At 34.5% G+C, this 16,225-nt stretch overlaps 3 protein-coding genes across 3 annotated transcripts; 2 read left to right on the top strand and 1 right to left on the bottom strand.

Annotated features, from left to right (window-relative positions):
- Window positions 1–5,583: 5,583 nt before the first annotated feature.
- Window positions 5,584–7,293, top strand: LOC21404679 (serpin-ZX). The gene is made up of 2 exons (XM_010091006.2): window positions 5,584–6,064; window positions 6,375–7,293. Exons 1-2 carry the CDS (start codon window positions 5,597–5,599, stop codon window positions 7,146–7,148), a joined length of 1,242 nt encoding a protein of 413 aa, XP_010089308.1. The 5' UTR covers window positions 5,584–5,596; the 3' UTR covers window positions 7,149–7,293.
- A 1,185-nt stretch (window positions 7,294–8,478) lies between these two features.
- Window positions 8,479–11,341, bottom strand: LOC21404677 (transcription termination factor MTEF18, mitochondrial). Its single transcript, XM_010091004.2, has one exon. The coding sequence runs from the start codon at window positions 11,185–11,187 to the stop codon at window positions 9,508–9,510; it is 1,680 nt and encodes a 559-aa protein (XP_010089306.1). The 5' UTR covers window positions 11,188–11,341; the 3' UTR covers window positions 8,479–9,507.
- Window positions 11,342–11,602: 261 nt separating this feature from the next.
- On the top strand, window positions 11,603–14,968 carry LOC21404676 (poly(rC)-binding protein 4). Its single transcript, XM_024177191.1, has 9 exons — window positions 11,603–11,937; window positions 12,068–12,169; window positions 12,402–12,623; window positions 12,756–12,814; window positions 12,921–13,012; window positions 13,138–13,250; window positions 13,550–13,612; window positions 14,409–14,485; window positions 14,640–14,968. Exons 1-9 carry the CDS (start codon window positions 11,638–11,640, stop codon window positions 14,659–14,661), a joined length of 1,050 nt encoding a protein of 349 aa, XP_024032959.1. The 5' UTR covers window positions 11,603–11,637; the 3' UTR covers window positions 14,662–14,968.
- Window positions 14,969–16,225: the final 1,257 nt, after the last annotated feature.

Raw genomic sequence — 16,225 nt, 5'->3', positions numbered from 1 at the left:
TATACGACAGTGGAAAGCTTTCGCAATTCCTCTCCAATGGATCTCCGCATAACCCAAGGTCTAGCATTGTGAGTTGGGTGAGTTTACCGAATAAAGATGGAATAGAGCCGAAAAAGTTGCAACCATAAAGAGCTAAAAAAAATTTGTTTCTAGCAAACAAAGGAAGCAAAAAATAAAGAAAATGGAGAATTCTTTAGTAATGTATGAAAATTTTCATACCTCTGCTGATGGGATACATTTTGGAATGGGTTCATATGCTCTTTTTTCTTGTTCTCTTTCATGTCCCCCAGTAATAACATATCACGTCATAACTTTTTAATTTACGTGATAAAATTTTTTTAATTGATGTGTCACAATATTATTGGAAATATATGAAAAGAGACATGAATAAGAGAACGCATGAGTTGGTTCTATACATTCTTAACCGGTGAATAAAGTAAGAATCATAACAGATTAAATAAAACAAAATAATTTAACATAACACAATAAAGACCTAATTGTTAAAAATTATGTCTTACTAGGTTTTTTTTTTCATATTCTATTATAGAATTCTCTCAAGAAAAGATTTTTCTTAGAATAGTCAAAAAAAATAACAGTAACTCTATACACAAGGCAAGTGACCCCGTGTTTTATGTTTATGGCATGACTGAAAAATTTATCGAAGAAATTATTGTATAAGATGAAATTTTTTGGAATTCTCTTTATTATAAATATGAATACTTTTATGATAAGTATTTGTTGATATTACTATTGAATAACAAAGTATAAGCTAAAACTTAGAAATTTTTGAACTATGATGTAGTTACTAGAATTAGCTGCAGTAAATGATGTATTTCATGTCTCGATGTTAAAAAAGTATGTACCAGATCCATCCCATGTTATAGAACATGAACTTATCCAAATTCATGAAGACATGTCTTATGAGGAATAACCGGTGCAGATTCTTACACGAGAAGAACAACGCCTTTGGAATCGAAGTATTCCACTTGTTAAATTTCTGTGAAGAAATCAAGAAGTGAAAGAAGTAATATGGGAACGTGAAGATGAGATGATAGAGAAATACCCCCATTTGTTCTGATTTTCGAGAACGAAAATTTATAAAGAGGGGTGATTGTCATGACTGGGAAATTTATCAAAGAAATTATTGTATAAGATGAAATTTTTTGAAATTTTCTGTATTATAAATATGAATATTTTTATGATAAGTATATGTTGATATTACTATCGAATAACAAAGTATAAGCTAAAAGTTAGAAATTTTTGAATTATGATGCAGTTACCAAAATTCAGACTGTAATCAAGAAAGAGGCTCGGAATGTTGTGTCAATCCCACAATAGGACAAACACATGAATATTAAGTTTAAGGAATGAAAAGGAATTAAAACACATCAGTTCTAGGGTTTTAGAATGTTAGTTTTCGAAATGTTTTCGAGTGCAGAAGCGTGGTAGTGCGGATCGTGTATAATAAAAAATTTTCACAAAACCTTTTGAATACGCTATAGATTATATTAATTTATGTCAAAATAAATTAATCTCATTAATATGTAAGAAAAAAATACCTTGTTAACGATTAGAAATATAACTTGTTTTCTTTAGCCAACGAACGTTTCTCGCTCCAAAAGCTTTCTTAGAACACCTAAGCTTCCTCGTCTACTCCTTGATTTCGCAAGACGATGAGTGTGGGCTTAAGGTATATACTATTGGAACGATCACTCACTAATTTAGTATTCTTTCACTATCAGCGCATGTATGTGAAATAATTGGAAAAATTGGAATAACTTTTCTTCTCTTTTTCTCTCTTAGGGAATTCGGCCAAAGTAAGCAAAATAGGAGAAAAATCAATCAAACTTCTCTAATTCCTATTTTGCTTGTAGACAAAGAAAAAAAGAAATTAGTAACTACTACATTTTTAATCTCATTAAAAATACAGTTTCTAATTTTATTTTTGGAAACAAAATTTCCTTCCCTTTTCTTATCATGTGGCGGGCCATCTCCTAGGAAGGAAAGAGAAAATTCCTTCTTAATCTAGTTTTCAATTTTAGCTTAAATTAAACTCCAAATAAAGTAAAATATTGCTTTCCCTTTTGAATTTAATTGGAGAACTTGTTTAACAAGTAAACTGGATTAATTGGAGAGCAAGTAACTAAATCTCAGTGGGATTATTCCCAGTGTCACACCTGTGGTCCCACCACAGTGTATGAAAAAATAATTAAATAATCACATTATTTAATATATAATTAATTCTCAATTAATTAATTATTCACGAGTGAAATGAAATCTCGATAATTCATCTTGTCTTGCAAATAATACAAGGATGACGGGGGATTTATGGACCTATAATTCTGAGCTCTAATAAAATTAATAATTAATTAAATTCTTTAATTAATGAATTAATTATTCTATTAATTTTAAAAGTTACTCCACTAAAAATTTAGAATTGCACTCTCGAAATTATAGACATAATTTACTTCTAAGAACTTGAAGTGTCTATTTGATATAGTCAATACATATAGATCGATCCTCCATAAATAATTCATAATTAGAGCTAGGTAAAATTCGTTAACCTCTCTAATTACATCTTTATCCTTGAGTACTATTGATTCTCTAATGAACAGTATATTCATAAAACACATTCATGAATATGAGCTCGTTACTTATTCAACGAATCAACCCTCATGGGAATTATTTATCTGCTTCTTCAAAGAAGAAAGAATGGGTTCCATCTTGTAAATTCGTATTCCCGGCTATCCATTTCATCATGTTCCCAAGATACAAAGAATAGGATTTAGCAACTCGAAATCCGTACCAGGTAAGTCAAAGAATACAAATCCACAAATAGGAGTCTACCAATAACTTAGGATTAAGATCATTCTATATATATTCATCGGTAGACTCAAATTTGATTTTCTATATTTAACGAAAATTATCATAAAATCAAATTGTGTATGTATCTAATTTTTACATAATCTCATTATGCATAATACACTCATTCAATATCCTTCTATATTAATGATGCGGATAACACCATTTCATTCTTAATGGGAATGACATGTATTAGTAATGTTTTAATTAAATATTCTAAAAAATTTTAATTAAATTCATTACAAACATCGTTTCGATTATTATCTTTAAATATTATCCTCTCGTATATAACACTTATATACAATATTTAAGGTTACATAAATAATCACATAATTTTTAATGATATTCATAAAGTATTCAATAATACATGCACATAAATAATGAATCAACTATTTATTAATCAAATAATAAAATATCCTTGTTACATCTCATGCTTAAGGACACCAATCCCAACATAGAGACAATCAGAACGGAAAACGGACGAAAAAGGGGTTCGGAAGGCTGAACTGAGAAAATTAGAATTTTTGACCTATTAAAGTTGACCGAGTCAAAATTTGTTGACCAAGAGTCGACCAATAGGTCACTCTTGAAAAGTTAGTTAAGGTTGAATAAAGTTGACTAAGTTGACCAACTGACTGAAAAACGCAGATAAAAAGCACACCGAATAAGAATTAAACTGAACCGAAATAAGATAGTTATTACAAATGAATGGTTGAGATTTAAAGTGATTAATGGATGGAGGACTGAGATTAGGACACCTAAAAAGAGAGGATATGGCCAGCTAAGACTTAGGGGAAACGCCAAATAGATATTTTGATATTTTTACAAAAAAGATCCTAAAAAATGTCAAAATTACACCTAGGTCCCTCATTTCTTTTGTGAACGTTTTTAGAAGGAAAAAATACAAGAAAAGTGTCCATTTTCATGCATAACAACAGAGAGAACTCAGCCAAAAGAAGAGAGGAAAAAAAAATTTTCAAAGTGAGAAAATCGAGTTCAAATCAAAATTGGCGGAAAACTACCGTTGATTAGCGTCACTGGAACTTGTTCTTCATTCTTCTAAGGTAAAATTTCAATTTTTCTCCTCATTTTTCACCTTGGCTGCACGTCCATGAATAGTGGAATCCATGAAAAAATTTTGCTAAGAATGATGATTGGCTTGTGGTTATGAATGGTACCGAAAAACCTAATGTCTAAAGGTTAAATTATTGGTTATTCGATTATGTTTTTAGCATTTTTGTTTAGGGAGAACTCTTGTGAGAACAGTGAAGGAACCCAAGAGATTATGATGTTTATGATGATAAAAAGGAATGAGAATGATTATGTGATGTGTTTGAAAGGTTGAAATCACGGATTAAACGAGCTATAGTTAGCTCAGAAAACCTGAAAATTAGGCAGAACTTCGCTGAAATTAAGTTAGAAGATTTGAACTAAAATCAGTTGCAATGAAGAATAGGAGGATTAAGATGCGTAAAAATAAGTTGAATAGGTTATTAAAGATGTGTAGAAAGCATAACACGATGAAATGAAAGAAAAGAAAGCATGACAGGATGAATGAAAGAAAAGAACGCATAATACAATAAATGCTTTAAATGTTTAGAAAATGTGCTAGGATGTATGACATGAATGCATATATGGGTATGCATTACTGATTACACTTGTTGTGGTCTGCTGATACTTACTGAGCGAAAGCTCATCCCATTTGTTCGTGTTGTAGGAAGCTCGGGTAAGGCACTGGCTCCCTGAAACCTGATGTTGGCCGTGTAGAAAAGGATGTAGTGGTGAAGTGTGGGCAAATGGGTAATGGATACACCACGTAATTTCGTATGCTGCTAAGTGTTTCTAGTAAACAATATTTACGGATGTAAATAAATTATGTAATGAAAGTAAAGTTTGTGAGACAATGAGGCTATGCTTAGCAATCTCAAGTCACAAAGTATGTTAATGTACTCAAAATGCTATCATGTTTGGAAGTTGAAAATGTTTTTTTTTTTTTAAGTATTTTTAATATTCGAGTTTTACTATAAGATACTAATAGAAGTTTTATCCCGACAAAGTATATTAGTATTTATTTCACTAATAAAGAGAAATAAAAAGTAGCATAAATTTTAGAAATCTATAATTTTAAAGTAGTTGAAGTTAAAATATGAGTTAAATATGAATGTAGTATGATGATCAGAAATAAAGGTGGTCACAATTTATTCTTTTCTAAAAATTTAAAAAACAAAAACAAAAACAAACAAACAAAAACATGCAAACAAACAAAAACAAACAACGAGAGACCTACGGAAATGATTGTTTTCGAAGAGAAACAGCCACTTCAACTTGAAATTCACGAATTAAAACGCCTACATATAATATATATATATATATAGTTACCTTGAAATTGACACGCTACGAAAAGTCTAAGACGACTATATATATGGCTCTAAGTTGACAATCTCAAGTCCTAAGTCTTAAGAAATTGACTATATACACAAGTTTCTTAAATCTTAAGTATCTATTAACACATATATATATATATATATATAGTTACCTTGAAATTGACACAATACGAAAAGTTGAAGACGACTATATATATGGCTCTAAGTTTACAATCTCAAGTCTTAAGTCTTAAGAAATTGACTATATACACAAGTTTCTTAAATCTTAAGTCTCTCTTAACTTAAATACTTGCCTCTAGCTTTCATTCAAGTTCTATAACCAAAACTGTCAAGAAAATCAAGAAGCAGCCATGGATTTCTGCGTAAGAATGGCATCACAAGTGATGCTTAACGAGATAACTAGCAACAAAGACGGTTCTAATTCAAAGAATGTTGTGTTGTCTCCTTTATCAATCAATATGGTCCTTAACATGCTCGCTTCTGGCTCTTCAGGCAAAACTTCGGAGCAATTCTTGGACATTCTTGGCTCCAGAGACCTCAATGATCTCAACTCTAATTCTTCAACCATCATGTCCCTTCTCGTGGATACGACCCAAAATGATACTGTGGAGCCTCCAATGGCCGAGCCTGTTCATATAATAGTAAGACACAGAAAGGGACTTCTTTCAGTTCCCAACAAACGACAAGGAAAAGCGCCAGTCTTTAATTTGGTCAACGCCCTTTGGGTTGATCATCGTTACCCTTTGATTCACTCTTATAAAGAGATTACTAATACCATCTACAAAGCACAAGTCAAGAATGTTGATTTGGTTCATGAGGTACACTTTTTTTTTCCCGGACTCTATTAATTTGTTGCATTCAAATAATATTTTTCACCCACCTTTCGTGTGTATATATAAAATTATAAATAGATCATGGGTTTTTGATGTGGTGGAGTTTTCCTTTGTTTTTGGTTTTAAGATTTGTATATTTCTTTAAGCCTTCCCCTTCTAGGCTTCTACTGAAATAGGAGTCTCTTTTCTTTCTCAAACAAACAAGATTCGGCATAAAATTATAAATGATGTTGTATGTTCTGTTTCCCTTTTTATAAAATAAATATGACAATCATTGATAATTTGTAAACAACAGGCTGAACAAGTTAAGAAGGAGGTGAACTCATGGGCTGCAAAGGAGACAAAAGGGCTCATCAAAGAGATCGTGCCGCAGCAATCAAAACTCTCACCGCCACTGTGTCTCGCAAACGCGTTGTATTTTAAAGGAGATTGGGTAAGTCCATTTGATACTAAAGTCACTCGTGATGAAGATTTTCACCTTCTCAATGGAAAAACTACCAAAGTTCCTTTCATGTCTGAGTATTACAAATACCGCCAATATGGATCATTTAAGGATTTCAAGCTTCTGAAACTCTCATATGAGACTGGCCAGTGCAAAAGTAAGCAGTTCTCGATGTACATCTTTCTCCCTCATGCAAATGATGGACTAAAAGATCTCATTGAAAAATTCAATTCCGATCCAACATTATTTCTGCAACCTACACAGTTTAGTCTCCGAGAACAGGAACTTTCCATGCTAAAGATACCGAAGATGAAATTCACGTATGATTTCGATGTGCAAGAGCACATGAAAGTAAAAGGATTAACATTGCCTTTTGATCCACTGCATGCTGATTTCACAAACATGGTTGATCCTCGAGGGGTTTTTGTGGATTCCATTCTTCACAAGGCTTGCATTGAAGTTAATGAAGAAGGCACAGAGGCTGCCGCAGTCACCGGTGCCAGGATGATGACAATGTCACTAAAACCGAGTTTTGTGGCTGACCATCCCTTCATGTTCATGATCGTCGAAGACTTTTCTAAGCTTGTTGTGTTCACTGGAGCAGTGGTTAATCCCCTCTTGGATTGATCATTGAACAGTAGAGTTAAATCCTTGAGTAATTTGAGTAATAAAATTCCCGTAAATTTGGCTTTGAAGATCACTTTCATGCCAAAGTTAGTTTGTTAATCAGAACTTGCAATAGAAGTATATGCTTTATGTTTGTTTTTTGTTATCTAGATGCTCTATGTTTTGTTGACGTGCTTAGTTGATTTCTTTTCCTTGGTTAAAAGTTCAAGCATGCATCATTAAAGCACGGTCGCACATTTTCCTCCACTTTTGTTAGCCAATTTTACTAACAGTTTTCAAACTGCGTAAGAAAAGAGACATATAATTAGTCCACATGGAGCACAGAGTTTCACAGTGAATAGAAGCACACAAATCTTGCATAACGAGTATCTCTTGGAACATAAGCCAATCTCTCTAAGCAAAACGTAAAATCTGTATCTGCATTTACTCCGGATCTCCGTGTCAAAAGACAAATAATGAGAAATCTTTGAGTTGCTGTAATGAAGATGCCATTTCCTAGCAGAAAATTTTCACCCTCTGATATTATAGTTCTGGGCTTAGATTACGACATTTTGCGAGGAACCACGCCCCCTAATCCTAATATTGCAGGAGTTTGTCTCACAAGTAACAATTCAATTGTCTCTGTAACTTAGGGTTTTTTGAGGGCTTGTTCGTTTGCACTTAAACTCAAAAAAAGTTTAAATTCGAGTTACAATTTTATTCAAGTTCATGTTCTTTTGTAAAATTTGAGTTTGAACTTGAGTTTTAACTTAAATTTTAACTTGAATTTGAGGTTAAAATCTGAATTCAAGTTTCCCCTTCAACTCAAGTTTCTAAACTCAAACTCAAGTTAATAAACAATATTTTTTCTATTCTTAAAAATACTATAACTTTTTCATTTTAATTCCGATTGAGATTATTCTTTTTTTTATGCGTTCAAAACAAAAAGACGAATAAAACCTCACCCATATACCTTATTAAAATTTTCCTTCATCATTGAGTTTTTATTAAAATACTATCTAAATACAAACTCAAATTTTGACCCACCCAAACACTAACTCAAAAAGATTCTCATCTCAAACCATGACTCAAATGTACACAACCAACCACAAACTCAAGTTACAACTTCAACTCAAATTGTAACTCAAATTCAACTCAAGATCTACATTCAAGTCATCATAACTCAAAAATACAACTGAACAAGCCCTGAAATACTAACATGAACGTCTAAAACAAGTGCATCATGTGTAGCTGATGAAAAGATCGAGAATTTTGACAAATACATGTAAAACCGATAAACTTTCAAAAACACAACGTTTGTATTCAATTTCAGATCCCATTCGGCTCAAAATTCCCAAATCCAAGCTGTATAGACTATAAAGTGCATAACTCAGGGTGATGAATCTTTCCCTTATTTTCAAAGGATACCTGTCCTGTCTTTTCTTCGAATAAAAATGAAAATACGACACAATTACAAGGTTGACTTCTCAACCATAAGGAGCCTTGCAGTTCCACTTGCGCGCTAAGATTGTCAGCATTGACCCTTCTTAGGTAGCGAACAAATTCAGTGCCAGCATCGTCATCGTGAACCAGAATCCTCATGAAGAAAACTATTATCACCTCTGTGAGAGCCTTCATGTTATGCACACTCAAATCCGAGATGCCTCCTGGCAATCATTGAATAAGTCTTTTGTATGGGAAACACTCCAAATAACATTTTGGAGCAGCTCATTGAATTCAAAAAGGGCCAGCCACGACACCTTTGTGGGCCAGTGGCAATGATATTTGCAAGGGATTTATGTTATTTGTACCGGTAACTGGTTTATGGATGAGTGATCTTGGAGTAGTCGGTCTGGCTTTGAATCTACGTGCTTATGACTTCGTTTCTCAGGAAATCCGTGCAGCGGAAGATCTTGAATTTGAGACTTTCTACACCAAAAATATTCTCTTAAACGAGAGTATTCGTGCTTGGATGGCGGCTCAAGATCAGCCTAATGAAAACCTTATATTCCCTGAGGAGGTTCTACCCCGTGGAAACGCTCTTTAATAGAACTTTAGCTTTAGCTGGTCGTGACCAAGAAACCACTGGTTTCGCTTGGTGGGCCGGGAATGCCCGATTATTCTTAAGAGCATAAGCCATTCTGTCCGTGCCAAAGATAAGACAGATTTAATTTGGGTTCCCCAAGTCAAAACACAACAATCCTGGGAGACTATCCAGGTACTCTAAAGAGGATCTCACTTCCTTGCACAAAAGGTTCGCCTTTCAGTTTTAATTTTTATGGGTCAAGTTCACAGACAAGCTTCTCCATGATGTTATGAACACAGTGGAACAAGGCTTAAATCAGAGATGTCTCGCAATCACTGACAGTTATTTTTTATATTAGAAACATTCTAAATACCTTTTTGGAGCAGCTGGGTGAATCTCAAAAAGACGCTTTATGAACTGCTTTTCACCGGGATAAAGCATGGATGAAATGGCGTATTTCTTCGTATATAAGCCAGTCTTCCTAAGCCAAACATAAAATCTGTATCTGCGCTTAATCCGATTCTCCAAGTCAAAACCCAAAAACCCTGGGACTGTCTCTATTTCCTGTATAGAAGATCCAATTTCCTGGCACCAAAAGTTCAACTTCGGTTCCAAATTCTCGGGGCACATATTTAGTATATCGGGCTTCGTTCTTATCATCAAACAGAGGTTTGAGTGCTTGAAACCTTTGCTGATAAGGAAATCAAATCTGCTTTGTAGCTCACTCCTAGAGCCAGCCACGATGTTTAGGACATTCAAACTCAAAGCATTCTCTCCAAACCCGATTTGTTTCAAGAAATCCAGTTTATTCATCTTATGGGTGGGATACCTTGAAGATTTGATTTTCTTCAAGCCATCTAAAAACACCTTATTCATATCTTCATCAGGGAAACCAATGGAATACATTGCCAATATCTGACCATTTGAACTCCTAATCTTGTCGAAGCACCATTCATGCAGATCCAAAGCCTTCATTACATGAGGTAAATTTTCCATTTTGTTCCTCCCCAACACATGAGGATACTTCTCACTAACACTCTGCAACTCTTCTACGCCCATTCCAAAATGTTTGAGCAATCCCAACACCGATATCATCCGCGTTTCGAAATCAAGATTCAAAATTTCTCGATGCTGAAGAAGAAACAACAGCACATAATCCTTTCCAACACCGAACTTTGCAAAGTAGTCCACTTTCCGGACTAAAACCTCTTTTGGGCATTCAAGAAAAATTTCTTTCCTATCACACATTAATTCTCCTACCTTCCCCTTCTCAAAACCTAAATCATACAACACCCTGACTTTACAACAAAGCTCATACCAAGCATCCACATTTCCCTCAACACATCTTCCCATTCCAAATCCTCGAAAAACCATTTCCAAATCCTCGATACAACCACCCGATTCTCCTTCCACACTCAACAAGTAAGGGAAAGCCAAGCATACACCAACCACACAAAGATGATCATAACCAAACCTTTCTTTAAATCCATTAAGCCTATCAGTTAACTCATCACCAGACATGCTAAAAATCGAAACTTCCTCTCTATACAAAACACCCAACTTATTCCACGGAAACCCAAACTGAATAAGCGCTAAAGAAGCGTCTAGAACAGTCGAATCCTCGGATAAGAAAAACTTCTTCTTCGGTAAAAACAAATGAACATCTTGACGATCAATGCCGATGCTTTCAAAGAAAAATTCGAATTCGTTAATGGGGTGATACCTGAGGAACCTTCGGAAGGCGTCGGAGAAGGTGAAAGCGGAGAAGTGAATCTTGCGAATGATATCTGAGAGGGCAACGAGAGAATTGGCGGAGATTTGCTCGGCGAAGAGGAAGGGCAATCCTCTGGTGGCGTGGAGATATTCGGTGAGGGCGTTCCGGGCTTGTTTGAGAGCTCTGATTTTGTACTGAGTGGCGCTATTGTAGTTGTTGCCTTTGATTATTGGGAGGGTTCTGGTTGTGGAAGACGAGAAGTTGCGGGACAGGAAGCTGAGGAAGAGAGAGAAGCGAGAAGCTTTAATGGGAAGGGTCATGGGTTTAGAGCTTTTAGAGAGAGAAAGTTTGAGAAGCTTTAATGGAAGTTGCAGAAGAAGAGTTAGTTGGAGGAGGCGCTGATCTGAAGAAGAGAACCTGGAAAAGTGTAATGGATGTTTTCTTTTTTTTTTCTCTCTCTCAACAACTGTAATGATTTTTTTTTTTTTTTTTTTTTTTGGTAGGGAGAGATTGAGAAGCTTTAACAATATATTTGTGACATTGTCGTTTTTTTCTTTTTTTTTTTTTTTTGCAAGCATGTATTTTTTTTTTCTCGTTTTATCATTTTGCAGTCGTTTTACAGGTAATTTCTGTTCCAGCCATATATTGTCGTTTGATTTTCTTTCTAGGCATATATTGTCGTTTGATTATTTGCTCTTTCTTTCTATGTCCAAATCATCGTGGCAAAAACGCAAAAAAAGTTTTCATTTTGAGCTCCAAAACGAGCTACAATGGCGCAACGAGGAGAAGAAACTCGCTTAAACCCCATTGTGCCGGTATACGCCGGATCTGAGACCGGCCAATCATCTTCCGGGAAGCGCAGCCGTGAGGACGAGGCGCCGCCACCGGGTGGAGGAGAAGACGACGAGTCGTACTCGGCGCCGAAGCGGCGAGCCAAAGCTCAGGACGTGCTCTTCAGAATCGTGGTGCCGTCGTCGCAGATCGGCAAGGTCATCGGCAAAGAAGGATGCAGAATACGGAAGATTCGCGAGGACACCAGAGCCACCGTCAAAATCGCCGACGCCGTCGCCGTAAGTTCTCGCCGCCGCTAATTAGGGTTTCTGTACCCTCTGTTTGGCTTCCTAGAAAGTGGAAGGAAAAAATAAATAAGAAAAGATTGGTCTTTTTGCTCCGCTTTTTTATATATACGTTTTATTGCAGAGACATGAAGAGCGTGTGATCATCATAAGTTCCAAGTACAGTGATAACCAGGTTTCGGATGCTGAGAATGCTTTTCAGCAAATTGCTACTTTAATTCTCAAGGTGCATTCTTTAGAAAACTTTGCTCACTGGAATATTATTTTACATTGTATTTATGTTAGAGACAATCTTGAATCTATAGTGGAATCAAAAAGATTAACAATTGTATTAAAGGTTAATACAATAAAGAATTTCTTAAAAATTTTGACTTTCCGGGCTATTAGAGTACACTGCAATTATATTATAGATAATCTCTAGTGCAACCAAAAGGATTGTAAGAGTTGTATTTAAATAGGAAGATGATAGTAGTGTTGAGGCAGCAAAAGTTGGTGCTGGACATGTAGCTGCCAATACAATAAGGCTTTTGATCGCCGGGTCCCAGGCAGGCTCTTTAATCGGGATGTCCGGTCAGAATATAGAGAAATTGAGGAACTCTTCTGGTGCTTCAATCACTGTTCTAGCTCAGAATCAGTTGCCTTCGTGTGCTTCTGCTCATGAATCCGATCGAGTTGTTCAGGTGAGCTTGTATACACTTTAAGCTCCAATGCAAACTACATATCTTTGCCTTGTGTGTTTTCAGATAATCACCATTAGCTGTTTGATAATGGGTCTAGAGTGGAAGGTAATTATAATTCCTATTAAAAATCAGATATCAGGTGATGTTCATGCTGTTCTGAAGGCCTTGGAGGAGATTGGTTGTCAACTAAGGTATTTATTGAAAATTTTATTTGTATTCCTTGGTATATGTTAGCTGCATATTTTATCTTGTATTTAGGTAGGATATCTTACCAGGTTTTATTGCCTGGTTGTTTAGGGAAAACCCACCTAAACAAGTAATTTCTATCAGCCCGGCATATAACTATACAACGGTTCGACCGCCTCAACCTTACATGGATCCAACTTCAGGTTATTCGATTTTTTTTTTCTCTCCATGTAAAAGTTAGAGAATCCGACTGCCACATTTGTGGCAATATCAAGTTTTGATATTTTTTCTTATAACCACATCATCTTTAGGACAAACAATCTTGCAGTTGATTATGTAACCTTCGAGATGGCGATATCGGAAACTCTGGTTGGTGGCTTGATCGGCAGGTCTGGCTCTAACATATCAAGGATTAGGAATGAATCTGGAGCAACGATCAAGGTAAGCTGATTTTTATTCTTCATGTCAATCGATTCCAAAGAGGCCTTCGTTGGTTGTAAGAGAGGAAAAAATGATGTTGTATTTCTACTAGAGGACTGATGTTATGTATAATGTAAGTTTCAAAATTTAAGCAATGCTTAATTGACAGTCAATGAAGTCTTAGTAATTGCTTATCCTTATTGTCGTGCAAGTTTTTCTTATGTTTAGCTCCTTCTCCTCTATCCTTTGCTTGGAACTTTTTAGTAATTACTTCTTCTCTGGGTTCTATTTCCGCTTCAATGGGCTTGTATCTTTTGCAGGTTTATGGGGGGAAAGGTGAACAGAAACAGAGGCAAATTCAGTTTGGTGGTAGTGCCCAACAGGTTATACTTTTGTCTACTTTCGTTTTCTTATTGGTTTTTGGCATTTTCTATCTTTCTTAGATGGGTAACATTCTAGATATTACTCTAGGAAGGGCTCATGGCAGCACTAGTAGAACTTTTGTCTTAACGAAAGCAGAAAGCTACATGTTCTGACTATCATGACTCAAAAATTTCCATACATTTGGTCACCATTTTTTTTTTCCCGGCTCTGATACGCTTGGTCACTTTATCACTCTTATCTATTGCATATATAAATCTTTCAATGTGTGGTAGCTCTTGCCTGCTCTCTACAAACAATTATTGCTGGTTTCTTTTTCTAGAGAGTATCTAAATTCTGAATCTGATATTCCTTGCACTAAGTTTAAGGTGCAAATTTGAAGGAAAGAAAAGAGTGGAAGGATCTTTTAGGAGAAAATGGAATTGTAGGTTGTTTGGTAGGAAAGAAAATTGAAGAGAAGAGAAAAGTGGGGAGAAAAAAGGATTCATGGGTCCCACTATTTTAGTATTGTTAATCCATCAAAAAATGGGAGAGTTTTTTAATAGAGAGAACTAGTTTTTACTTTGCATGACGAGAAGAATTAACTATTTGTTTGCATTTTCAAAACAAAATAATACAAATTAAAAAACTTTGGTGAAATAATCATTCGCTTAATGACATGTTTTCTTTCCTTCTCATCATACCAAACAAGGTTTAAGGATAATCAACTTCCTGTTCTTCATTTTCTCTATCCCTCTATTTTTTCTTTCCTTCCTATCAAAAGGGGTGTTAATTTTCTTTATTTTGGATGCCTAACAGGTTGCGTTGGCGAAGCAAAGGGTTGATGAATATGTCTATTCTCAGTTGATACAACAAGCTGATGCTCAACAAGCAGCGTAACTATCCTGCCCTTAAAAATCTCTATTGTTTCACCTTCCAAGGCATAATATGATTTAAGCAGAAAATGTTTCTGAGTTTTACATAGTTAGTTCTATAGTCACCAAAGCTATAATCCTAGAGCTGAATGGAAAATTATTTTTGTGACTGCAGAACTACATTGCTAAGACAATGATCTTCGGTCACATCATGAACCTAACTCCGAGGCGTTCTCGGACTTGAAGAGATGATGAAGCTATAAAACATCAAGAAATTGAGCTCCTATCTCAACAATTGAAAGTTGACCACAAGAAATTCAGTTTCATAATCATAGGTATCAACTCAAGCAATACAATTTGTCGCTCTATGCTGTTTTTGGCAATAACGTACCAAATATGGAAAATGTGTAAAAGGTAAAGGGTGATATTGCATTGTTAGAATTTTTTTTTTTTTTTTTTTCTGTTAGATGGGATTTTAAAGGATACATGAACATCTCAAGTCCTTTCTCTGTAATTTCAGAAGGTATTAAATTAAATGACAAGTTGTTGTGATGTTGAAAAGAAACTCCCCAATCATGCTTGGTGTCAAAAAGTCCTTTATCAAGTACCGTATCTGTAAATTCGGAAGGTATTAAATTAAGTTGGTGTGTTTTAATTGGTGCCATAAATGAGTTTTTTGAGAGCCCTTGGTACTTTAACATTGAACTCTTTCTAAGAATACGTACATCAAGAATCCTGGATGCAATCAAATTGATCTAAAATTTCTTGGCACTAAAACGAAGTAAGGCAGCTAAGATTTGTCCAAATAACCAACCATATGGGACCCAATAATTTCATGGGCTACGTGATAAACTTTCTTGTTCTCTAACATTGCAGAACTAAGTTTTGAAAAAATACCACTCAAATATTGCACATCACAATCATGTTGACGATTTGACAAAATTTCATGAATTTTAACAATAAAAAAATATATATTATACTCATTTTTTTGTATTATCACTTTTTTTTCCTTTAAAACATAATATAGACGGACCGACAATATGAGTCATAAAATGATAATATGACTTGAAACAACACGAATTTTATGTGTTAAACACACGAAACTCTAAAAAAACTTAAATATATATAATATATATATGTTTTTCATTGCATGTTTAAATTTTATTATGAACTTGTGATATCATGATAATTGTTCTTAAAATCTTATCCTATTACTTGCTTAAATTTGATGGATGTTATTGTATTTTAGCGTGATAATAAGATTTAAGTTATTTCTAATTTGTGTAAAAAATAAAAATAAAAATAAAATAAAAAATAAAAAAAACCTCAAGAAAAGTATACCATTTTCGTTAATAAGTTTGATGGTTGGCATAAGCTTTGGCTAGAAAGTGACTCCTCTATGCCTATTTTACTTCTAAAGTTGGTTCTTTAGATGTGCCTTAGAAGCTGCGGAATAAGTGGAATCATGCTATTTTGTTGTCCAAATAGATAGATTTTAGGTTTTCTCATGTGCATAGAGAGGTTAATTATTGTGCTGATAAATTGACCAATTTTAGTATAATAAATAAGAATAAGATGTGGTGCACATCCTATCCTGAGTCTTTTGATTTTATTTAGTGTTTAGAGATCCTTTGAGTTTGTCTTTTTTCAAGTTCTCTTAATTGAGTTTTTTATCTGTATTCTTTTAATTTTTTAATAATATTCTCCTCTATTTAAAGAAGTTTCATTCTAAAAATATCGTGGGTTTGGAATAGTTTTTTA

The sequence above is a fragment of the Morus notabilis genome, unplaced genomic scaffold (genome assembly GCF_000414095.1).
Source record: "Morus notabilis unplaced genomic scaffold, ASM41409v2 Scaffold1009, whole genome shotgun sequence".
NCBI classification, from domain to species: Eukaryota; Viridiplantae; Streptophyta; class Magnoliopsida; order Rosales; family Moraceae; genus Morus; species Morus notabilis.
This window is presented reverse-complemented; position numbering and strand designations above follow the sequence as displayed.

Excerpts from the sequence above, each read along its gene's own strand:
- LOC21404679 (XM_010091006.2), top strand. The coding sequence starts at position 5,597 with ATGGATTTCTGCGTAAGAATGGCATCACAAGTGATGCTTAACGAGATA. Across the intron at positions 6,065-6,374 it reads ATGTTGATTTGGTTCATGAG|GCTGAACAAGTTAAGAAGGA; the intron begins GTACACTTTTTT and ends TGTAAACAACAG.
- LOC21404677 (XM_010091004.2), bottom strand. The coding sequence starts at position 11,187 with ATGACCCTTCCCATTAAAGCTTCTCGCTTCTCTCTCTTCCTCAGCTTC.
- LOC21404676 (XM_024177191.1), top strand. The coding sequence starts at position 11,638 with ATGGCGCAACGAGGAGAAGAAACTCGCTTAAACCCCATTGTGCCGGTA. Across the intron at positions 13,251-13,549 it reads AATCTGGAGCAACGATCAAG|GTTTATGGGGGGAAAGGTGA; the intron begins GTAAGCTGATTT and ends TATCTTTTGCAG. Across the intron at positions 14,486-14,639 it reads GCTGATGCTCAACAAGCAGC|AACTACATTGCTAAGACAAT; the intron begins GTAACTATCCTG and ends TTGTGACTGCAG.